Here is a 25,064-nt window from a genome sequence, read left to right as displayed (position 1 = left end):
ATTAAAATACTTGTATAATGCATTAACGTTACAATTGAAGTCTTCAAGTAAAGAGTTAACAGTTACCAAAGATGTCTATAATAAAACACATGAATGTTTCAGATGGATTTACAGTTAACTCTGACAGAAGGACAACATAGCTGTGATTTAACATATGAGACGCATTTAAATCCAGATTGACAACCTGACAAAAACCACGTGTTAAATATACGTAGTTTAGTAAAATGCCCAAAATATAATAACTTATTCTCTATAAAATCGAATCGAACTTAAAGAAATTCACGTTGTTTGTTTGTTTGTTTCTAAAAGCGATAAACGGTTAGTTCGAAATAACATGAGTACAACTAAACACCAACTTACTATTTAAAGGCCTGTGATGCTCGTACATCAGTGTTTGATGACATACTGAAGTGAAACGAAATAAAAACGTTTAAATCCGTGTTATTGTAAAACCCCTTCAGCGCCGGTTTGAATCTGACGCCATATTTCCTCCTCAGCCATCACCATGACAACAACCAAAACAGCGCGAATTATATTGAACACATTTACCGCCGTTTACTTTTATTTAACGTGTATATGTTTTTTATTTAGTTAAATGACTAAATAAAGGGTTAAAATATTTGAACGTCTTTATTTTGCCGCTTCCTTCCGCGGAATTTTAACTATTTAACGACCGACGTTAACTAACAGTGATGCAATTTTGCTTTTCAGTTTACAAATATAATTTTAAATTCGCGAATAATTAAACATAAACTACAATTAGTAATAATTAAGCTAAATATTGAGAAGAAACCTGTTATTAATTATATTATGTAAAATTACAAATCCACTCGCCCCCCTCTCTCAATAGTGGTACATTCCTCAGTCGCTCTGAGCGGGAGCCGGACCGAACTATTCCACCGGCGCCGAGGGGAGACACAGATTCTCATGCAGGTCTCCAAGTCTTTTCATTCATTGCGTGATAATATTTTTTAATTCGCGTGTTTTCCGTTTTGTTTTTAAATCCGAATTTTATAGAGTGGTTTCTGAGTGAGCAGATATGCAGAAGGGAGTGAAGGTGAGTTTTACAAACACAATATGCTTATGTTAGCCTGAGCTAGCCAAACACCGCTAACGTTATTTTATTTACTTAAGTGTCGATAGAAATTAAATGATAATAAAAGCATATTATTGTTTAAAAGAAGCAAGTTCATAACCATAAAGCTAATTTTATGAATGTAAGCGATGTATTTGCGTGTCCAGTGTTTTGTTTATTGTTTGGTGACACATAATGAGTTCTGTTTTTATTAATTAACCCTTTATTTTCTCAGATGAAGATGACATATGATCAGACCACAGATGATTTTACTCCAGGGGACATAGTGTTTGCTAAGATGAAGGGTTATCCTTTCTGGCCTGCCAGGGTGAGTTTATGGACCGCAGATATAAGGCATATTCATCAGATAACGTTACAGTAAATGAGGTCAATTAAAATCTGACTGTTCAAATGTTGTTTTATATGTCTCTCAGATTGGTGAAGGAAAACCTCCTAAAAATAAGATCCCCATCTTCTTTTATGGAACACACTCGACGTGAGTAAACGCACACACACACACTCTCACTCACTCACTTACTCACACACACTCACACACACTCACTCACTCACTCACTCACTCACTCACACTCACTCACTCACACACACTCACTCACACACACACTCTCTCACTCACTCTCTCACACACACATTCTCACTCACTCTCTCACACACACACACACACACACACTCACTCACTCACTCACTCACTCACACACACACTCTCACTCACTCTCTCACACACACACTCTCACTCACACACACACACACTCTCTCACTCACTCACTCACTCACTCCCACACACACACAGACACACAGACACTCATTCTGAAACAGTCAAAACAAAACACACATTAAATCAAGGATATGTTATCTATTGTGTGTTTTATTCTGACTGTTTCAGAATGAGTGTATCATAATAGAGTAGTATCATATTACTCTCTTTCTGCAGTATATAGTATTAATAGAATGCAAACATTAGCCATTTGCAGCTCCAGAGTTATTTTAATGTCATTGAGATACTATTACAGCGTTTGTTTTTGTCGTATTATTAGTCTATATAGTTTTTATTAAGTTTTATTTTAGTGCATTAACTTAAACTACATAAAAAATAGAAATATTGGCCACTAGCTGAAAAAAATATTTTACATGTTTATTCTGTTTCAAGTACATAAAATATTTTTTAATGATTTTAGTTTAGTTAACCCTGACTATAACACAGCTTGTCTTACTATTTTACTGTATATGATGAAATGTATTCAGAATGAAATACATGTGTGTAAAATTTCATCTTAAAATGTTTACCCAGAGTATGTGGTTTTATTTGTTCCTACATTTGTTCGTAAATTTATAATAAATATTAGTGTGAAACTAATATTCAGAATCATGGTTTGATCGTGAAAACATTCGCGGGCTTCATGCAAAAGTTTGTGCGTAAAAATGCTAAGTGAATGAGACTCCTTTTTAATAGAAAATTAAAGAAGAACCTTTTTTTTTGGCACAATAGGCCTAGTTTTTATTATTTTATAGCTGTACACATGTATTTCCATGTAACAGAAAGAAAACAATAAAAAGAATGAAACAAAATAAAAACAAACTAAAAAACTCTTTAGTACCTTAAATTAATGTCATGTGTTTTATTTTAGGAAAGCATGAACTGATGAAATATTTACAGTACCTTGAATGCTATGCAAGTTGTTTTTGATAATGCATTTACCAGATGCATAATGTAAAATACATGCATATTGTGTCTTTTAATATTAGGCATCGCAGTATTTAGTAGTTACTAATATTGAACATTGTCTCCATCTCTCCTCTTCCAGAACGTTCCTCTTACCCAAAGACATCGTCCCCTACTGGCCAAACAAAGAGAAGTACGGCCGGCCAATCAAACGGGGCGGCTTCGAGGAGGGCATGTGGGAGATCGAGAACGACCCGGGTGTGGGTCTCAGAGGTCATAAGGTCAGTGTTTATAGATCGTTTTATTAGAGGTGTAACGGTACACAGCCTACTGTGAACACTCTTGTAGTTCACTTCAACCTTTGCAAATTTTTCTGAAGCATGCAGCGCCATCTGCAGTTCAAAACAAACCTCAGAATCGATTCCAAGGAATCACAATGCATACGGAAAATCTCAGAATCGATGCGGAATCATTTCTTTATTCGCGGTGCATCGATTCATTTTCCCAGCACTAGGAGCATTACATCAATGGATGCTCTGCAGTGAATGGGTGCCGTCAGAATGAGAGTCCAAACATCTGATAAAAACATCACAATAATCCACACCACTCCAGTCCATCAGTTAACATCTGGAGAAGACAAAAGATGAAACAAATCCAGCATTAAGATGTTTTTAACTCAAATACAAGTCCATAATCCATAATAACGCTTCCTCCAGTGAAAAAGTGTACTGGTCTGAATCAGGAGAGAAATCTGCACAGATCAAGCAGCGTTTACAAGCCAAAACAGCTCTAAACAAATATGTGGCTGGATTTTGATGTGAGCGACGACAGGAGAGGCACTTTTTCACTGGAGGAAGAGTTATTATGGATTATAGACTCAGATTTTAGACAGAAGCAACGGTTTGAAGATAAAAACAATGGATTTGTAACACATGGCGCTGCTTTGTTCGGACGCCATCCAGGTCGCTCCGCTAAGATTGTGTTTTTATCTACTTTTTTCCTTAGTTTTACTTTCTCTTTTTACACATCTCATGTCGGCACTGATCACCTATAACAAAGAAACACTTTTGGACATTGGAAACCGCTACACTAACCTGTTCCAGGAAACGCGCTGGGATTCGAGAGAGACTCAGGAAAAGGGCTCACAGTCCTCCTCTTCCGAGCATTCTGCTCGCAAATGTCCAATCCTTGGAGAATAAGATGGACGATCTTAGAGCCAGGATTAGTTTCCAACGGGACATAAGGGACTGTAACATCCTTTGTTTGTCAGAAACGTGGCTTTCGTCCTCAGTCCCGGACACTGCTGTAATGCCCAGTGATAACTTCTCTGTCTTTCGGACGGACAGAACAGCAGAGGCCAGTAAATCCAGGGGCGGAGGAGTGTGTTTCATGATTAACAAGAAATGGTGTGACCCCAGGAATATCTCCATTCTGTCGCGTTCCTGCTCGCCTCATCTGGAACATCTTTCCATTATTTGCCGCCCATTTTATCTGCCCCGGGAGTTTTCATCGATCATTGTTACTGCTGTGTACATTCCACCACAGGCAGACACCGGCTTGGCTTTGTCTAAACTTCACGATGTGCTCAGCGGCTACGTTAACAAACATCCTGACGCTGCCTTCATCATCGCGGGGGACTTTAACAAAGCCAACCTCAGACAGGTCATGCCGAACTTTCACCAACATGTATCCTGTCCAACTAGAGGACCAAATGCACTGGATCATTGCTACACTCAGTTCAAGAATGCCTACAAAGCCCGCTCACTTCCGGCTTTTGGCAAATCGGACCATGCCGCCATTTTCCTCACACCGGAATATAAACAAAGGCTCGTTCAGGATCCTCCGGTGCAGAGAGTAGTGACGCGCTGGTCCTCCCACTCAGAAGCTATGCTGCAGGCGGCTCTTGATGACGTCGACTGGGACATGTTCCGGGCAAGTTCTTCTGACGTCAGCAAGTTCACGGATGTAGCATTAAGCTTTGTAAACACGCTAACCGAGCAAGCTACAGAAACAATAACGATAAGGACATTCTCCAACCAGAAACCGTGGGTGCACAGAGCAATCCGTGCTGTGGTTAACACACGCACTGCCGCTTACAATGAGGCTCTTCTGACCGGGAATATGAGCAAGTACAAAGCATCGTGCTATGCTCTCCGACGCGCAGTAAGAGCCGCTAAACACAGATACAGAGAGAGAATTGAGTCTCATTTCCAGCTCAACGACTCTCGACGGATGTGGCTGGGACTGAGGACCATCTGTGCCTCTGGAAACAAATCCTCCGCGGAGGTGAGAGCAGATCCGTTGCTGGCCGACGAGTTAAATACCTTCTTCGGCCGCTTCGATGGCAACGGCGGCGGCGCGTCTCTGCCGTCCAGCGCGTCAGGAAGCAGCAGGCAGAGTAGCGATGATCCTGTAATCACCGTGTCGGAGGATGAGGTTCGGAGGGCGCTAAAGAGAGTGAACGTCAGGAAAGCAGCCAGACCTGATAGGATAACCGGCCGTGTTCTGAGGTCCTGCGCCGATCAGCTCGCTGGTTTGTTCACGTCTATCTTTAATGAGTCCCTTGCTACCTCCGTGGTTCCCACCTCATTCAAAAAATCCGTAATAATCCCTGTGCCTAAGAACAATAAACCCTCTTGCCTGAATGACTATCGCCCAGTTGCCCTCACATCTATAGTCATGAAGGTTTTTGAGAGACTTGTAAAGAGCCACATCTGCTCCTCCATCCCTTATACTCTGGACCCTCTTCAGTTTGCCTATCGCCCAAACAGATCTACGGACGATGCCATTTCTCACGTCCTCCACTCTTGACAAATAAAAAATCTTGAATGCATGCCGACACAAATACTTGACTTTATTCGTAAAAAAAAATAAAAAAATTACAAATACATGTATTGTTACTAAGGATGCATGATATTATCGGACTGATTATCGGAATTAGCCAATAATGGCTTTAAATGTAAATATCGGCACGATATGAAAAATTATGTCAATATGTCTTGCCGATAAGAGGAATACATTAACTCACATGTGCTCAGGGTGTGCTAGTGATTAGATCACATCAGCAGTGTGTCTCATTCTTGAAGCAAAGTTTTGTCTGAATGACGATTAGATTCACTGTTTTGGATCGCTGCATTTAATCTGTGAAAGAACGTACAGAATGCGTTCGGTGTTTGATTGAGTAAACCGTAACAGCCTCCCCCGGGTCCTAACGCCCATTCGGTAAGGAGTTTTAATCTGTAGGGGGCGCTGTTGGCCTACTTCTAATTAAATTAAAAGTAAAATAGCCCACACAAGTAACATTTAGACTGTATTTCTGATTAAATTAAGCAGTAATTGATGTCATAAAATAATGAGTATGTTTTGATTTAATCGTCAGAAGCTGTAGCTTTCATGGGAAAAAAAAATCACAAACATAACACCTGTAAATTAAATAATTTTATACTGATTTATTAATTAATGTGTAATATGTTTTATTTTATAAACAAATCATGAGCTCTAAAAGATTTTCAGAATTTTCACAACTTTTGTTTTATACCATCTATAAATGTTAAATCTTAAAATAAAATGTTATAAATGGGTTAACACTGCATCTTTCTGGGGGGCAAAATGCAGCGATTGATATATAGTTTATTTATAGTTATTTTCAAAGCTTCAATATACTGTCAAAAAACCTTCATTATTTTTTTATTTAATTCTAATAAATAAGTTAATTATAAAAAATAAATTAACAAAGCAAAATGAAAAATATTTTGCTTATAATTTCTGCACAGGAGAGACTTGGTGTTGTTTCCAAACTAAAGGAAATATATCGGTATCGGCCAAAATTAGTTGAAAAATATTGAATATCGGCAAAATGCAATATTGTGCATCCCTAACTGTTACACCCCTCAGTGTTACCGTTTGTGATGTTCACTGTTATAAATCCACTGTAACATGAGTTTTGTGTTTGTGACAGAAAGCAGCGCTGGTGAAACGACTGTCAGAGAGTCGACTGAAACTGAAATACAGGACAAAGAAGAAAGCAGAAAATCAGAGCAAAGCCAAGAACCAGACCGGATCCCGTAAGGATTCAGCGCCGAAGAGCGATTCAAACGCAGCGATGCCTCGTAAGAAAGAAACTCCTGTGAAAACCAGCAAAACAAAGTCTGAATCCGTCGCGCCAGCAGACGATAAAACAATTGTAACGAGATCAACACGCTCCAGAGATTCGGCGACAAAGACCATCGTGCCAGACGAGAGACAGACGGATAAAGTCGTGCCTGTGAGGAGAGTGGCGATAGTGAAGACGGTTGCTGAACGAAGGAGGATTTTACCATCCAGAAAGATTATTTTAGCGAGACGAGCGGCTTCAGCAAAGACGTTTTCTGCTCACAGGAAACACGTACTGAACAGAAAGATCATTTCAACCGCCAAGAAACGGATAGACGCTCATAATCTCAAGCAGGTTTGTGTGATGCGAGTTTAGCAACTTTTAACCTGGATTATGTCAGAACATGAGTTGTTAACTTTTTCCCTGCCAAACACAGAATTTTCCGTGTTTTCACTGTTATACGCTAGGGGGCACTATTATGCATCTCCTGAATGAGTCTAGTAAGTGCCGATCAAAAACAGACCAGGAAGATGCAGAAACAAGCCATCTCATATGTAGCATATGCATATGAAAAATAATGCAATCATCAACACTAAACCGCATTTAAATGAAAACGGCCTAATGCTACAGAGTAAAATATCGATCCAGAAAGTGTTAAAGGCCTGTGAAGCTTTGGGATACTGATGGAAGCCATCTACTGCATCTTTGCTTTGATTATGTTACTAAATATGATCCAGATGTAGTATTTGATAAAAATGCGATTTTATCAAAAATGTTGCTTTTTTTATGAAACCAATATACATTCAAGTGTTGATTTAAAAAAAAAAAAAAAAAAACAATGCTTGAAGCTATAATAAAACTGATTTTTCAGTCTGATCTTAATTTTGATGTATTGCATGTTCAGATATTCATACAATAAAATTTCATGGCCCCCAGGATATTTTGGTGAAAAATCTGGCTGGCAACTTTAAAAAAAAAAAACCGCTGGCGGGGAAAGAGTTAATGTTGTTTTTTGTGTTGTAATCCTCCAGCCCATGAGGATCACGCGCTCTACTGCAGATCTGACCCAGAACACAAACCAAATCACTGCCACATCGGTGAAGCCGCCCGCTCTGAAACGGAAACGCTCACAAACTGAGTCTGACGTGAAGGAAGACGCTTGTGTTCCTCTTCCTGTGACGAACAGCTCCGCCCCCTCCTCCCGCCCAGCAGGTGAACTCAAGTCTTTTCATTGAGATTTGACATGAAATCTGTTTAATAGGCTTTACTTGTTTCATTTTCTGAGTTATTTTAAAGCTGCAATACAGCAGATGTGCATTAAAATTAACTTAATTATATTATTATGCTAGTACAAACAAAAAAATCCAAGTTCAAATTCTCATTCTTGCCTTTTTTAATTTTTTCCAAAATTTTTTTTTTTTTTTTTTTTTTTGATTCCATTAATTTGATTAAATTAAATTTGTGTAATCAAGTTTCTAATTAATTGCAATTTTGCAATCTTATTTTTTTCAAAGGTTTTTGCATCAAAAATGGATTTTTATGCCTTTTTTAATTTTTTTCCCAAATTCTGTGATTTCCATTTTATTTGTTTTGAATTCTGCTTTAATAGTAAAATAAAGAAAATTGTAATCATAATGCATGTTTAATTAATTGTAATCATGAAACATGTGTAATCAAATCGATTTTGATTAGTATTATTAATCAATTATATTTTTCCCCAATTCTGTGTTTTTGAATTATGTGTTTCATTACTACTTTGAGAAGTATGTTTTCCAATAGTAATTTATTTCTGTCATAATTTCTTCAGATTAAGCTAAACTTAAATAGGGATGAGTAATATTGAGCAATAATATCATATCTAATCAATTCCTGCCTGCTATATTTCCTGCTCAATAATTAGTTCCAGAAATAAGTCCCATTACAGAAGTTAAATGCTTGAAGTTGTTATTCTAAATTTTGATTATAATCTAGAGGGTTATTATAACCATAAAAAGCTGCTTATCTGATCTGCTGGATTTACAGATTCAAAGAGGAAACGGCTCACAGAGGAGCAGACGCCTGCACCAGAAGAACCGGAGAAGAGCGAGGTCAAGAAGATAGACGCACAAGACAAGCCTGAACAGACAGAGACGGTGAATAAACCCAAGCAGACGAAGAGCGACGTTCTGATTGTCTCTGAAAAGCAGGACGAGACAAAGGAGGAGAAGAAAGCGGTAGATGAAGAGGTGAGAGTGGAGGAGAGCGCCGTGGAGATACAGAGGAGGAGCAGCGGTCTGACGTCTGTCTGTGTCTCTCAGAGGAGCAAGATCCTGGCCGAGAAGAGGCAGAGCGTGCTGAAGTCGCTGCAGGGATTGGTGACTTCCACCAGAGGAAAGACACAGACCGGTGCCGAGCAGACGCCGCACCACGAGGAGCCGCAGAAACGGCCCGAGAGGAGCCGCGGGCCCCGGAGCCCCGTCAAACCCACGGCCGAGGAGGAGGAGAAAGATCTGGAGCAGAATGGAGAAAATGACCGCAGGAACACAGAGTGAGTGGGATCTGTCAATGTGGCTCATAGTTACATTTCTAGGGATGTAACAATCAGTGTTACTTTTGACAGCAAATTTTGATTTAGTCATAGTCTTTTGACTAAAATGCCATTTAGTTGGTCATATTTTAGTCATCTGAATTGTTTTTAGTTTTAGTCGACTAACCCCAGTAATGTTTTTTTTCAAAGCATGTTTATAAAAGTTACTTAAATGTCCTAATTGAACTATGGTCTAATCCTGGTTTAGTCTAAGCCCTGTCTGTGAAACCGGGCCTAAATATCTACAGTAAATTTTAGTCGGCTAAAATCGAATGGGTTTAGTTGTAATGCATTTCTGAAACATTTCTCTAAAAATTTCCAAATTCACTAGGTTTGATATTAAGGTTTTATGAGGATAGACACCGATTTAACTGCAGTGACACACAACATGCCTTTATGTTAAAATGAAATAAAACCACTTCTCATATGTGACTCTGGAACACAAAACCAGTCATAAGGGTTCAGGACAATATTAGGCTGAGATACAACTATTTGAAAATCTGGAATCTGAGGGTGCAAAAAAATCTAAATATTGAGAAAATCTCCTTTAAAGTTGTTCAAATGAAGTTCTTAGCAATGCATATTACTAATCAAAAATGAAGTTTTGATATATTTATGGTAGGAAATTTACTAAATATTTTCATGCACCATGATCTTTACTTAATATCCTAAATATTTTTGGCATAAAATAAAAATCAATAATTTTGATCCATACAATGTATTGTTGGCTATTGCTGCAAATATACCTGTGTTACTCATGACTGCTTCTGTGCTGCAGGGTCACATATAGAACAAGAACATGGTCTTCTTTTCAATTAAATACCAATGATTTTATCTGGCAAATTATGCATTCTTTATAACAACTTGTTTACCATATTCTTCATTCTTTCAAGCAGACATATTTATTTCTATAAATAAATTTAGGTAAATCTTTATTAGGGCTACTAAAGGGATTCAGTCAAGAGCAGTGAGTGATTTTCTGTCTTTTCGTTGCCGAAAATGTCAATAGAGTTTCGTCATAGTCTTTGTCATTCAAAACGAGTTTTAGTTCGTAATTGTAAAAAAAAATTAATTGACGAAACTTCTGAGGAAGTTATTGGTCAATTAAATTAACACTGGTAATTATATAAAAATCTCACTTTACGATATTATTGCGATATGAAGTCCACGATACGATATTTATTGTGAAAGACAAATGAAGAATTGGGAAAAATTTAAATTTTGTACTTTTTAAAGTTAAATTATTCTATCTAATGCACTTTGAGAGTTCAAAATTAAGAGCTGCAACCCATGTTCTTAACTAAGAAAACTTAAGTCAGAAAAAAGTCAGTCAATTGACTTGTAGCTGAACTTTAAAGGGAGCTCAACCCTCTTTTTACTTGTGATATACTGTCTCAGTCTAAAATACGTTCACACTGCTGTTTTAGGAAGCCAAACTAATTAGAATAGAATAATAATAATGACAGCAGTAGCCATATATTGTAAAACAATTGCGCTGTAAAATAAATGAAAATAAATATTTCATAGGTATATTATTTTTGCTTTACAGTAGGGAAATTACAATACTTCTTTCCTAATTTCTACACTTGAAAAAGATTTTTGATGTTTAAACCGCTAGCTGTCAGTAATTCATGCTGCACTTGAAGCTTTTATTTTGGCGGAAACGGCAGTAGAGCTTTTATTTTGAAGGAAAACTCCAGCTTCAGTGAAAACAGGTATAACAAATACGTGTCTCACTACAAATCTAGTGAAACGCTGTAATCGTCTACTGTGAAAATAAAGCCTAACTGGTGGGGGGGTTAAGCCATATTGTGCTTTCAGTTTGAGTTCGTTTGACAGACGCTGTGGCAAAGCATAATGGCCCAAAACAAATATACACTTTTTGCCCTGAAAACCTATCGTTTCATATCATCATGTGACCACGATAATATCAGGACAGTTTTGCGATCGCGATCTCACGATATTGATAATATCTTCCATACACACGCAGAAACACATCGAGTCTAATCATAAACCCTGTTTGAACTAAAGCAATAAACTCCACATCTGTAACGATAACGACACCGAGCGATATCGCTGGAATCACTTTCAATGTTTGTTTTTCAGCTGATGAACGATAAAAACATTGACAGCCAATCAGAATCCAGTTGACTTTAATGAGCTTGAGCATTTAAAGCAGCAGGATAAAAAAATAAACAACAATATTGTGCGTTGGAATAGATATAGCAATAATAACATCAGCCGTAACGTACTCGGTTACTAACGTAACCTCGGTTCCCTTAGATACGGGAACGAGTACTGCGTCGCTAGACGCTATGGGAAAAACTCCTTTTTCTCCGAGGACTGAAGACTTTTTCAATCACGCAGTGTGACTGCACGGCCATTGGTTCGTGCGGTAATAAAAAATGAACCAATGGCTCGTCAGTGGAACTGCACGAGCCTATGGCGGCAAAGCCCGCCAGAGCCCGCCAGAAGGGGCGGGGTCATCTGGCTATATAAGCGGGCGCGTCGCCATAGGAAAACAGGCCAATTCGACTGAAGCGACGACCTGAGTCGTGCAGCTGCATGGCATGGCATAGTACGCAGTACTCGTTCCCGTATCTAAGGGAACCGAGGTTACGTTAGTAACCGAGTACGTTCCCTGTCGATACTACACTCGTACTGCGTCGCTAGACGCTATGGGGAACAAATACAATCCCGCCATGCCATGAAGAGAAACGACAACCGTAAAACTGGCCTTGAGCAGTAAGGCTCAGAGGGACCAATTATGAGCAGGAAGCATCCTGCAGGAGGCATGAGGACCGAACTCTTCAGAGGTCAGTCCAGCCTAGAAATCGTTTCAACGGTCATAAGTACAGCCCCAGCACCAGGAATGGGGCCAAGAGCGTTCTTGGAGAATCAGGCAATGCCTGAGGGGACCGCTTTAAGACAGGTGTGTGCCATCTAAGCAGAGAGAACCCTAGCCTGTAAGGCCGGGACATCCAAGCTATAGAACCTGGCAAATGTGGACGGCGAGGCCCAGCCGGCCGCCGCACAAATGTCTGCCATAGACACACCACTAGACCACGCCAAGAAGAGGCCACGCCTCTTGTGGAATGAGCTCTCACTCCAATGGGGCTCTGGAGGCCCAGGGAGGAGTATGCTAGTGCGATAGCGTCAACTAACCATCGAGATATTCTGTGCTTTGTGACCGGAGACCCTTTGGTGCGGCCGCCAAAGCAGACAAAGAGTTGTTCCGTCTGCCTAAATGGCGTGGAACGCTCGATGTATATTCTCAATGCCCTGACTGGGCAGAGAAGGTTGAGCTCTTGGTCCTCCTCAGAAGAGGGGAGCGCAGAGAGCGTAATAACCTGGGCTCTAAACGGAGTGTAGAGCGCCTTAGGAACATAGCCGTGTTTTGGTTTTAGGACGACCTTAGAGTCGTTAGGCCCAAACTCAAGACAGGCAGGGTTTATAGAGAGAGCCTGCAAGTCACCTACTCGCTTTACCGATGCTAGCGCCAGTAGCAGAGCGGTTTTGAGCGACAGTGTTTTTAAGCTTGCAGATTGTAGTGGCTCAAAAGGAGGGCCCTTAAGGGCTCTCAGGACCGTGGGCAGGTCCCATGCAGGGACTGTGAGGGGTCGGGGCGGATTGAGCCTCCGAGATCCCTTCAGAAAACGGACAACCAGGTTGTTCCGGCCCACCGACTGTCCGGCTATAGGAGCGTGAGGGGCTGCTATAGCTGCCACGTAGACTTTGAGCGTGGAAGGGGCGCGGCCCTTATCCAGCAGCTCCTGTAGATATGACAATATCACTGATATGTCACATGTTGTCGGGTTTTTACCGCGGGCTTGACACCAGGCGGAGAAAACCGACCATTTAGAGGCATAGAGGCGTCTCGTGGACGGGGCTCTAGCCTGTTCAATGGTGTTCATGACATTCTCGGGGAGATCTACTGAGTCCCATCGAGTGCCCATAGATGCAGGTCCCACAGCTTGGGCTGGGGGTGCCAGATCGTTCTGTTCGCCTGGGAGAGGAGGTCTCGCCTCAGGGGAATAGGCCACAGAGCCGCTATTAGCAGCTGCGATAACTCCGGGATCCAAAGCTGGTTCTTCCAGAGTGGGGCCACTAGAAGCACTTTGTGCTTGCATTCCCTGATCCGCCTGATTACCTGAGGAATCAGAGCGATCGGGGGAAAAGCGTAAAGAAGGAGGTTGGGCCATTCGTGGGCCAACGCGTCCTTGCTCTTCGAAAAATAAATCTGGCAGTGAGAGTTGTCTTTGGAGGCGAAGAGGTCGACCTCTGCCCTGCCAAAGATTCGCCAGATTTCTTGAACCGTCTGTTGGTGGAGCATCCACTCTTCTGAGGGGACATTGTTCCGAGAGAGCATGTCTGCTCCTTGGTTCAGAATGCCGGGCACATGAGCTGCTCTCAGTGAACGCAGGTTGAGATGTGCCCATAGTAAGAGGCGCTCTGCCATCTCGAAAAGGCGTTTCGAGGTGAGCCTACCCTGGCGATTTATGTACGACACCACCGTCATGCTGTCCGAGCGGACTAGCACGTGGTGACCCTTCAGGACTGGCAGGAAGAACTGAAGAGCTCTACATACTGCTTCCATTTCGAGGCAGTTGATGTGCATTTGTCCTTCTGCGTTCGTCCAGGAGCCGAAGGTCGGTTTGCCGTTGCACAGAGCTCCCCAACTGGTGTTGGAAGCATCTGTTGTAACAACCTTCCTTCTGTAAACCAAACCCATTGTCACGCCTTGTTCGAACCATTGTAGGTTCCTCCAGGGGACCAGGGCTGACACGCAGGCCCGGTTCACCCTGACACGAATGCGTCCATGACGCCACGCATGAGGCGGAATTAGAGGTTTCAGCCAGTACTGAAGGGGTCTCATCTTGAGAAGGCCCAACCGAAGAACTGGCGATGCGGAGGCCATGAGGCCCAGCATTCTTTGAAACGATTTGAGTGGGTAGGAGGCTCCAATCTTGAAGGAAGCCGCGAGCTGCCGTATGGCCAGAACGCGATCTGGCGCGACTTTCGCCTTCATGCGGGCGGAGTCGAAAACTGTCCCCAGGAACGAAGTTCGTTGGCTGGGGGACAGGGAGCTCTTGGCTAAATTGATCCTGAGTCCCAAGTTCTCCACTTGAGGAGGAGGGACCTGTGTGCTACCAGCTCTGCCTCTGACTGTGCCAGAATGAGCCAGTCGTCGAGGTAATTCAGGACATGGATTCCCATCTGTTTCAGAGGGGAGAGAGCCGTGTCTATGCACTTCGTAAAAGTGCGGGGAGCTAGAGCCAGCCCGAAGGGCAGGACCGTGTATTGATAAGCCACACCCTCGAAGGCGAATTTCAAGAATCGTCTGTGATGGGGGGCTATCTGGATGTGAAAATAAGCGTATTTCAGATCCAGCAAAAAGAACCAGTCCTCTGGGCGAATTAGCGAGAGAATCTGCTTCAATGTAGTCATTCTGAATGGCCGTCTCATGAGGGCGCGGTTCAGACGTCTGAGATCGAGGATGGGCCGGAGGCCGCCATCCTTTTTGGGGACGAGGAAATAACGGCTGTAGAAGCCTGATTCACTCTGAGCTGGGGAAACTATTTCTATAGCTCCTTTCACCAGCAATTTCTCCACCTCGGCTCGCAGAACGTGAGCGTTGCTGCTTCGCACTAAGGTGGGGACCCTGTTGCTGTACCGCGGGGGGTCCTCGAGCGAATTGAAGCGTATAACCTCTTTCTATAATCCCCAGAACCCACTGTGACACTCCGGGGATGGCCTGCCAGGCCTCGGCCCGTGTGGCAAGGGTGTTGGAATTAATTTGGGTGGCGAGTCGCCGTGTGGGGACTCGACACACCTGTTAAGAGAAAATTATTCCTTTGAGAATGTTTGCGTTTTATTTTTCCTCACTATAGTAGTGATCGGCTGTGTGGGCGCTATATAAATGGGCCCAGTTCACAACAGTATGTACACAAACACATTGCCGTCGACACACCGAGCTAAACGGGGTGTTCAGAGGCGTGACAGAGGCCATTTTGGGTGGCGAGTCGCCGTGTGGGGACTCGACACACCTGACAAGAGAAAATTATTCCTTTGAAAATGTTTGCGTTTTATTTTTCCTCACTATAGAAGTGATCGGCTGTGTGGGCGCTATATAAATGGGCCCAGTTCACAACAGTATGTACACAAACACATTGCCGTCGACACACCGAGCTAAACGGGGTGTTCAGAGGCGTGACAGAGGCCGTTTCGCGGCGCTAGACTCAATGCTTCCATCAAGAGAGCAGTTAACTCCCCCGTGGGCGGGGTCTAGAGTCTGAACCTGACAGAGATAATCATAATGACAGCCCTTTCTATCAATCTGCCTAAAAAGATCAAACCACTCATTAGAAGAGGGGTGCTGATGATCCTTGTGTGTTAACACCCTGGCAGATCAAAAACTGATGCACGCATCCCATCAGATCCGTTCGTAGCGGACGAGGGGAGGCAGGGCAAGACATAGACTGTCAGCTGTCAGATCAAAGCTGTATGGAGAGTGAAACACGGGGCTTTGGCCAGCGTAAATTCACTCAAGCTTGAACGCTCAAACCCGCGATTTGATATTTCTTCTCCGAGGTAACTGGGAGGGGAGAAATACGAGAGCAGGGGAGGCGGGGCCAACTTCGTTGAAGTAGTACAACCGCGAGCGCAGCAAGGACAGCTTAATAGTGAAAATAGCGCGAGCAGATCAAAGAGCTGCGAGAGGCGCTAATCCTTAGTGCAAACACACCGGCAGATCAAAGCGCTGTGTGCAGAGTGAAACAGGCGGGGCTATGCCAGCGCGCAAAAAAATCACTCGAGCCTGCCCGCTCAGCCCCGCGATCTCTCAGTTTACAGAGAGTGAGAGCGGGGAAGGCGGGGCCAACCAGCGCAGTATTGTAAGATCTGTATAAATGGATTGTGCCACTCAGTGCGATGAGGAGCGCTGATCCTAGCGTGTTTAACACACTCCGGCAGATTAAAGTGAGCACACGAGATAAACTGACGTGCAATCACTCAAGCCTGATCGCTCCGCTCCGCGAGTTAAGTGTTCCTTCCTCCGAGCTGTCTGGGAGAAGAGGAACATGAAAGCGGGGAAGGCAGTGGCGCCTTATAGTGAGCGAATCAGGGGCGGCTTTCGACGAAAGCAGTCTGTTTGTGAGGGAGCAGCTTTAGCGACTCACACGCACACACACAAAGCTGTCAAAGATAGCTTTCTACTCCGGTCCGCCCAAGAGGATATAGCCGCTCATGTAACGAGGGGCGGTGATTCTCACGTGTAATAACACTGGCGGAACAGAGCGCTGCGGTAAGAGTGAGCACGCGGGCTCTTGAGCCGGCGTGGGATCACTCAAAACCGGTTATTTAGCCCCGTGGCCCTATCGCTTCATTCTCCGAGCTTGCTGAGAGAGAGGAAACGGAAGAGCGGAGCTGCCGTGCTAGAAGGCCAGCGAGTGGAGAAGAGCGAGACTCATACTCGACTGAGCATTCCGTCTCAATGAACGCGCAGTCTGTGTGGGCGTTGCCCACAGAGGCGAAGCGCTCACTGCCCTTCTGCATCGTGCAGAATCCCCTGCACGAGCCACACTCGCAGTGCGACATTTGCAACAACGTCGCTTGAAATTTGCTCTTTCAGAGAAATTTGATTTTAGACTCACCGGATGGCCGCAGGGGACGAGGCTGGCATCTGCACAGGTCGCTGGAGCGGCTCGAAGAGCAGGCAGAGCAGCGAGAGGGTGCAGAGTAAAAGGCAGCTTCTATCCGCAGCGAGGCGTTTCTACGGCGAGCGTCTTCCAGTCTCGAGTGTCAGCGAAGGGATGATCGTCGTCGCTGAAGGAGAATTGATCTGTTTTCCTATGGCGACGCGCCCGCTTATATAGCCAGATGACCCCGCCCCTTCTGGCGGGCTCTGGCGGGCTTTGCCGCCATAGGCTCGTGCAGTTCCACTGACGAGCCATTGGTTCATTTTTTATTACCGCACGAACCAATGGCCGTGCAGTCACACTGCGTGATTGAAAAAGTCTTCAGTCCTCGGAGAAAAAGGAGTTTTTCCCATAGCGTCTAGCGACGCAGTACGAGTGTAGTATCGACAGGGAACTATAATGATAACATTAAATGGATTAATGATTATATTGTTATATTTTCATAGTTATGTTTTAGTTAATGTTATTGTTATATAGTAGTTATTGCCATTTTTAGTTTTTGTTATTGTTATTGTTACAATGGTATTCATTATCGTTGTTGTTATAGTTTCATTAGTATCATTATACTTGATGTTATTTTTATAATAGTTGTTGTTTTAATGGTTATTGATATAGTTTTCGTTGATATAGTTAATGTTGTCATTATAATTGTTGTGGTCATTGTTATAGTTACTGTTATAGTTTTCATAAATATTATTACATAAACTGTTATACGTTCTTTTTCTTTTTTTATTATTATTTTTCTTTTCATCATAAAAGTTATTGTTATAGTTAACGTTCTTGACCTTATGTAGCCCCGACCCTTTTTAGCGCTGCCTTCGTTGTCTTCTGTCTTCCGGTTGTATATTTCCACAGAGATCTCATGAATTAATGAATGAGCTCATTTTAAGATCTTACTGGTCTACTGACATTTGTTAAGACATTTGCTTTAAACATTCAATGCTCACGATAGCTTTCGTTAATTAACAATACATAAATCCACTTTACCAGCTAAATTACTCTTAGACAGCGATGCCATAGAAATATACAGAGCTACCGCACAAACGGAAGACATCGGTGTAGTTATTGTTATACTTAATGAAACTGATATTGCTATAATAGGATACATTTTTGTAGTTATTGTTGTTATCATTATTGTAATAGTTTGTAATAATTGATCATATAGTAATAAGTTATGGTTATGATATTAGGTATTGTTAGTTATTGTCATTAACGGAGTGTTTCTCTACAGACAGCAGAACAACAGCAGCAGCAGAGAGGAAGAGTGCAAAGGTGAGACGCACAAGCAATACTGAATCTGTGTGTGTGCTAGAGAGAGGGAGAGTGTGTGTGTGAGACTGAGAGACAGTGAGAGAGTGAGTGTGTGTGTGTTAGAGTGTGTGTGTGTGTGTGAGACTGAGAGTGAGAGAGTGAGTGTGTGTGTGTTAGAGTGTGTGTGTGAGACTGAGAGTGTGTGTGTGTGTTAGAGAGAGAGAGAGTGTGTGTGTGTGTGTGTGAGACTGAGAGTGAGTGTGAGAGAGTGAGTGTGTGTGTGTTAGAGTGTGTGTGTGTGTGTGTGTGAGACTGAGAGAGTGTGTGTGTGTGTGAGACTGAGAGACAGAGTGAGAGAGTGAGTGTGTGTGTGTGTGTGTGTGTGTGAGACTGAGAGTGTGTGTGTGAGACTGAGAGTGTGTGTGTGTGTTAGAGAGAGAGAGAGTGTGTGTGTGTGAGACTGAGAGTGAGTGTGAGAGAGTGAGTGTGTGTGTGTTAGAGTGTGTGTGTGTGTGTGTGTGAGACTGAGAGAGTGTGTGTGTGTGAGTGAGTGTGTGCATGCGTGTGAGAGAGTGTGTGTGTGTTCAAGAGAGAGAGAGTATGTGCGTGCGTGTGTGTCTCTAACCGTGTGTGTGTGTGGGAGAGAGAGAGTGCGTGCGTGTATCTCTAACCGTGTGTGTCTCTAACCGTGCGTGTGTGTATCTAACTGTGTGTGTGTGTGTATCTCTAACTGTGTGTGTGTGTGTGTGTGTGAGAGAGTGCGTGCATGTGTGTCTCTCTAACCATGTGTGTGTGTGTGTGTGTGTGTGTGTGTGTGTGTGTGTGTGTGTGTTCCAGCTCACTCTCTGTCCGTCACAGACTCTTTGCTCTACCGGCTACATGGTGACATCAGAATCTCAATGACGCTCGAAAATCCAGTATGAACCCGTTTAATATCAATTACATAGTACATATTATATTCAGTATCATAATTCTCAGAGCTGCTCTCTGACCTCACAGTGATTATTGTGTGTCTCTCACAGGATGTCAGTAAGTGTTTATTGGCTCTGGATGAATTGAGCACCGTCCCGGTCTCGTCTCGAAACATTCAGAACCACAGCGAGCTCATCGATACGCTCAGAAAGGTACGTGCAGACCAGCTCGGTCTTTGCAAACAGTGATCATGCTTTTTGTGGGCGGAGCCTGTCTGGTAGCAGAAAATGACCGTTTTCAAGTAGCAGCCTATGGAAGCCATGGAATAAAAGAATAAAAAAAGGTATATTTGAGTTTATATTTCAAAATTCTGACTTTATTCTCACAATTCAGAGATTTGTAAGATAAAATAGGTAAATGTTATGTAAAATGTGACCCTGGAGCACAAAACCAGTCATAAGCATTCAGTTTTTTTAAATTTAAGTTTTATAGATCATCTGAATAAATAATCTTTCCATTGATGTATGGTTTGTTATGATCGGACAATATTTGTCTGAGATACAACTATCTGAAAATCTGGAATCTGAGGGAGCAAAAAAATCTAAATATTGAGAAAATCTCCTTTAAAGTTGTTCAAATGAAGTTCTTAGCAATGCATATTACTAATCAGAAATTAAGTTTTGATATATTTATGGTAGGAAATTTACAAAATATCTTCACAGAACCTGATCTTTACTTAATATCCTAATGATTTTTGGCATAAAAGAGAAATGTATAATTTTGATCCATACAATGTATTGTTGGTTATTGCTACAGATATACCTGTGCTACTCATGACTGCTTTTGTGCTGCAGGGTCACAAATGTTAATAGTAAAAGGTTTAAATAATATTTCATGCTGTAACTGTAGGGCTAAAACAATATGTCCCCTATGAACTGCATATGTGAAGATTATGCAGACCTATTGTTTAAATCAAATTTATGCAGTAAAAGTAGATTAATCATTGCAGTTTTCATCCATAGTCTGTCCGTTTAAACATCTGCATTTAGCTTCAAATGGCATCTTTGACTATAGTATTCTACAAAAATGATTTGTTCCGATTCTGACATACAAAGGCACACAATTTTTTTTTTTTTCTCTTATTCCATGGGTTTACCCATTTCAGTGACGTAACTGTGATGTCTATGATGTCTACTCCAGATCGGTCAATATGTGAAGATACTCACTGGTGCAGAGTAATGGAGTTCAGGCTCACATGTAACGTGTAGTGTGTGTGTGTGGTCAGATGCGATGGTTTCGCGGCAGTGAGGCGATCATGTTTAAAGCGTCCATGTTGTATCATCGCTTTAAAAACATCTACCTCATCGGAGACACCGACGAGACTCTGAGTCAGGAGTACATCGACTCGCTGCAGGAGGAGAGAGAGACGGACACCGGATCAGGTAATAACACACAAACAGAGTCAGTCTCTCTCTCTCTCTCTCTCACTCACTCACTCTCACTCACTCTCACTCACTCACTCACTCACTCACTCCAGCTCACTCACTCACTCCAGCTCACTCACTCACTCACTCTCTCACTCACTCACTCTCACTCACTCTCACTCACTCACTCACTCACTCCAGCTCACTCACTCACTCCAGCTCACTCACTCACTCTCACTCTCTCACTCACTCACTCTCACTCACTCTCACTCACTCACTCACTCACTCCAGCTCACTCACTCACTCCAGCTCACTCACTCACTCACTCACTCACTCACTCATGAGAGCTCAGGCGGATTATTACACGGCCCTCTGGGATACTACAGTGTGATTAGTCAGTTTAATTGAGCACTGATTTCCTGCAGAGCTCTGCTGGTTTGACATCTCTGCTCACAGAATACAGTCATCCACGCTCTGATCAATATTTAGTGATAATTTCTTTATCTTGAGTAGGTCATGTGATCAGCGTCTGCGTCAGGCTCCTAATCAGCCTGATGGGGTTTATTTTGCTATAATAAGGATCGTTATCTCCTATCTGTAGTTGTAGCCATTTTCAAATTATTATTATTTTTGTAATATTTTATTATTATTATAGTATTGTATTATGCTTGTATGTACACTCACCTAAAGGATTATTAGGAACACCTGTTCAATTTCTCATTAATGCAATTATCTAATCAACCAATCACATGGCAGTTGCTTCAATGGATTTAGGGGTGTGGTCCTGGTCAAGACAATCTCCTGAACTCCAAACTGAATGTCAGAATGGGAAAGAAAGGTGATTTAAGCAATTTTGAGCGTGGCATGGTTGTTGGTGCCAGACGGGCCGGTCTGAGTATTTCACAATCTGCTCAGTTACTGGGATTTTCACGCACAACCATTTCTAGGGTTTACAAAGAATGGTGTGAAAAGGGAAAAACATCCAGTATGCGGCAGTCCTGTGGGCAAAAATGCCTTGTTGATGCTAGAGGTCAGAGGAGAATGGGCCGACTGATTCAAGCTGATAGAAGAGCAACTTTGACTGAAATAACCACTCGTTACAACCGAGGTATGCAGCAAAGCATTTATGAAGCCACAACACGCACAACCTTGAGGCGGATGGGCTACAACAGCAGAAGACCCCACCGGGTACCACTCATCTCCACTACAAATAGGAAAAAGAGGCTACAATTTGCACGAGCTCACCAAAATTGGACGGTTGAAGACTGGAAAAATGTTGCCTGGTCTGATGAGTCTCGATTTCTGTTGAGACATTCAGATGGTAGAGTCAGAATTTGGCGTAAACGGAATGAGAACATGGATCCATCATGCCTTGTTACCACTGTGCAGGCTGTTGGTGGTGGTGTAATGGTGTGGGGGATGTTTTCTTGGCACACTTTAGGCCCCTTAGTGCCAATTGGGCATCGTTTAAATGCCACGGCCTACCTGAGCATTGTTTCTGACCATGTCCATCCCTTTATGACCACCATGTACCCATTCTCTGATGGCTACTTCCAGCAGGATAATGCACCATGTCACAAAGCTCGAATCATTTCAAATTGGTTTCTTGAACATGACAATGAGTTCACTGTACTAAAATGGCCCCCACAGTCACCAGATCTCAACCCAATAGAGCATCTTTGGGATGTGGTGGAACGGGAGCTTCGTGCCCTGGATGTGCATCCCACAAATCTCCATCAACTGCAAGATGCTATCCTATCAATATGGGCCAACATTTCTAAAGAATGCTTTCAGCACCTTGTTGAATCAATGCCACGTAGAATTAAGGCAGTTCTGAAGGCGAAAGGGGGTCAAACACAGTATTAGTATGGTGTTCCTAATAATCCTTTAGGTGAGTGTACATATCAGGTTTATTATAGTTAACTTTATTATTATTATTATACTGTGTATCTGGGTTATTACTGTTAACTAAACCTAAAATTATTAAAAACAACATTGTTATTTGAAATAAAAATTTAATATAAATATTAGATGATAGTTATAAAAATGTAATTTATTGAATTAAAAAGTAATTTTTTTTTTTAAATATAATTATTTTAAATTTATTAAAATAATACATTTAAATAAAAAAATGTACTAAAGAATATTATGTATTATTTATTTTTAACAAGTTTTTAATGAATTTTTTTAAAAATGGTTACTATAATAACCCTGGTTTGTTCCTTAAGATTAATATTTTTCCAAAACACAAAAAAATCTTGATTGTTAATGTGTTTTTTAAAGCATTTTGATTGTTAGATTATTTTAATATAAGTATTTATAGTCTGATTTAGTCTGGAGTCTGTGGTAATAACAGTGAGTCTCTGTGTCTGTGTTCAGCTGTCAGTCCGACGAGTGTCTGCGAAGAGACCCGAGATACGAAACAAGCGCCTCAAACCACTGAACACGTGCCTCACCGGTATGACACCTCCCAGTGAGCCTCACTGTCTACACAGCATCTTAATTCAACCTCATGTTAAAGGAGTCGCTCACCCAAAAATCTCCTCCCCAAGATTCGTGAATGCACTGAATGGGTGCCGTCAGAATGAGTCCAAACAGCTGATAAAAACATCACAATAATCCACACCACTCCAGTCCATCAGTAAACATCTGGAGAAGACAAAAGCTGAAACACATCCAGCATTAAGATGTTTTTAACTAAAATATACAAGTCCATAATGAAGCTTCCTCCAGTGAAAAAGTGTTCTGGTCTGAATCAGGAGAGAAATCTGCACAGATCCAGCAGCGTTTACAAACCAAAACAGCTCTAAACTTTAAAGCTTCTGTCGTCTTGAGACATTAACTGATGGACTGGAAGTATTACTGGATTATTGTGATTATTAGTCACCCATTCACTGCAGAGCATCCATTGCTGAGACACTGATGCAGAGACACATTTCTCCAATCACAGTTGATTTTTCACTTTTAATAGAACTGTTTTTGTTGTAATTTGATTAGTTTTAAAGATGTTAATGCTTTGACTGCTCTCTGGTCTGTTTTCAGTGCGGACAGGAGCTGACGCGAAGAAACCACCGCCGTTTTTATCGTTGTTGTTGTTCTGAAATCAGGCTTTTTATCCGCTGTTGGAGAGAGTTTTATCCGGTTGGCGTTACAGTTATTTATTCACGCTGATAAGAAGAGCGTTCTGACCGTCCAGTGCGACTCCTCATGTACATCCCAGGTTCCCCTGAGCTCATCTGGGATCTCTACACTAGGTTTTCCTCTCATAGATGAATCCCAATGCCATGATGTCAGTGTTTTTGTTCTTCAATACTTCAGACGGGTGTCGTTCTGCAGAAAACAAGAGAGAGAGACACTAATAAAGGTCAGAAACAGCGATGATTCTCATCAAACACACTCATCCGGATTTCATCTGATTTGATTCTGATGCTGACTGCCCCGGATGCATTGTTCAGATTTATGCCTTTCCTTTTATCACAGAGCATTAAATCACATCAGCAGTGAACATGCAGACTTCAGCTGTGTGTTTTACAGACACACCACAGGCACAGTCTGAACTATTCGAGGGACATTTGCCTAAATATTGTCTGTAAATACAGCAGATCTAGTTAGACGCCTCCCTGACCGATGTTCGTTCTCTGTTCTGTTTGTAAGATGTGACAGAATCAAGTACATTAAACCCGAGCATTACAATGTTAAATGGTGTGTTTATACACAGGGCAGCTACATTATATTCACACAGTGACTCCGTGAGGAAAACACTTTCTCATACACACACACACTATATATCTGATCTGAATCCGGTGCTAATACAACAGACGCTGTCTTTAATGAATGCATTTAACCGTAACACGTTCTAGCCAGACGCCCCTAGATTTGTATTATTAAGCACTTGCATGTGCTTCATGTGTGGATATTCCAGTGAATATGCATTAAACTGATCTTCAGTACACACTGGAGCTTGTGTTGTGATTTCATCGGATTGTTGTGTTCATAATAATAATAATAACATCTGATGGCCTTCAAAATGCAGACTTAGAAAGCAGCTCACACTACGTTTGTACTGCAATGTCAACTTGATCTTTCATTTCCAATGTGATGAAACCAAGTTTAAATATATATAATGCATAATATTAATAGTTTGTGTGTGTTTATATAATTATAATAATTATATAGAATTTATATATACACTTAATATTATGTATTAGTACTAAAAATTAATACTATTAATATAAAATGCAATACTGTATTTAATGCTGTTAAATATTTTAAATATACATTTACAAATATATTTACATATTAAATATGTTTACAAATTAATATGTAAATATAATATAATCGTATTCTTACGGTGTATAAATAGTACTA

At 41.7% G+C, this 25,064-nt stretch overlaps 2 protein-coding genes across 5 annotated transcripts in view; one reads left to right on the top strand and one right to left on the bottom strand.

The window, feature by feature from the left end:
* LOC306860998 (coiled-coil domain-containing protein 171-like) overlaps positions 1 to 601 on the bottom strand; it is a 36,021-nt gene extending 35,420 nt beyond the window's left edge. The window contains exon 1 of the mRNA XM_079403043.1: positions 361 to 601. The gene's annotated coding sequence lies outside the window, so the exon portion shown is untranslated. The remainder of the gene's footprint in view (positions 1 to 360) is intronic.
* Positions 508 to 24,671, top strand: LOC306861004 (PC4 and SFRS1-interacting protein-like). Of its 4 annotated transcripts, XM_079403052.1 has the most exons (14): positions 508 to 1,057; positions 1,311 to 1,403; positions 1,510 to 1,571; positions 2,896 to 3,034; positions 6,712 to 7,200; positions 7,878 to 8,058; positions 8,869 to 9,071; positions 9,144 to 9,373; positions 18,341 to 18,381; positions 19,198 to 19,277; positions 19,383 to 19,484; positions 20,558 to 20,714; positions 23,076 to 23,154; positions 23,739 to 24,671. In XM_079403052.1, the coding sequence occupies exons 1-14, from the start codon at positions 1,040 to 1,042 to the stop codon at positions 23,752 to 23,754; spliced, it is 1,890 nt and encodes a 629-aa protein (XP_079259178.1). In that variant the 5' UTR covers positions 508 to 1,039; the 3' UTR covers positions 23,755 to 24,671. The 4 variants fall into 4 exon arrangements, with proteins under 4 accessions (XP_079259178.1, XP_079259176.1, XP_079259177.1 ...); XM_079403050.1 differs by having other exon boundaries at positions 889 to 1,057; positions 8,869 to 9,373; XM_079403053.1 differs by lacking the exon at positions 23,076 to 23,154 and having other exon boundaries at positions 899 to 1,057; positions 23,739 to 24,653.
* Positions 24,672 to 25,064: the final 393 nt, after the last annotated feature.

Source organism: Barbus barbus (assembly GCF_936440315.1).
Source record: "Barbus barbus genome assembly, chromosome: 41".
NCBI classification, from domain to species: domain Eukaryota; kingdom Metazoa; phylum Chordata; class Actinopteri; order Cypriniformes; family Cyprinidae; genus Barbus; species Barbus barbus.
This window is presented reverse-complemented; position numbering and strand designations above follow the sequence as displayed.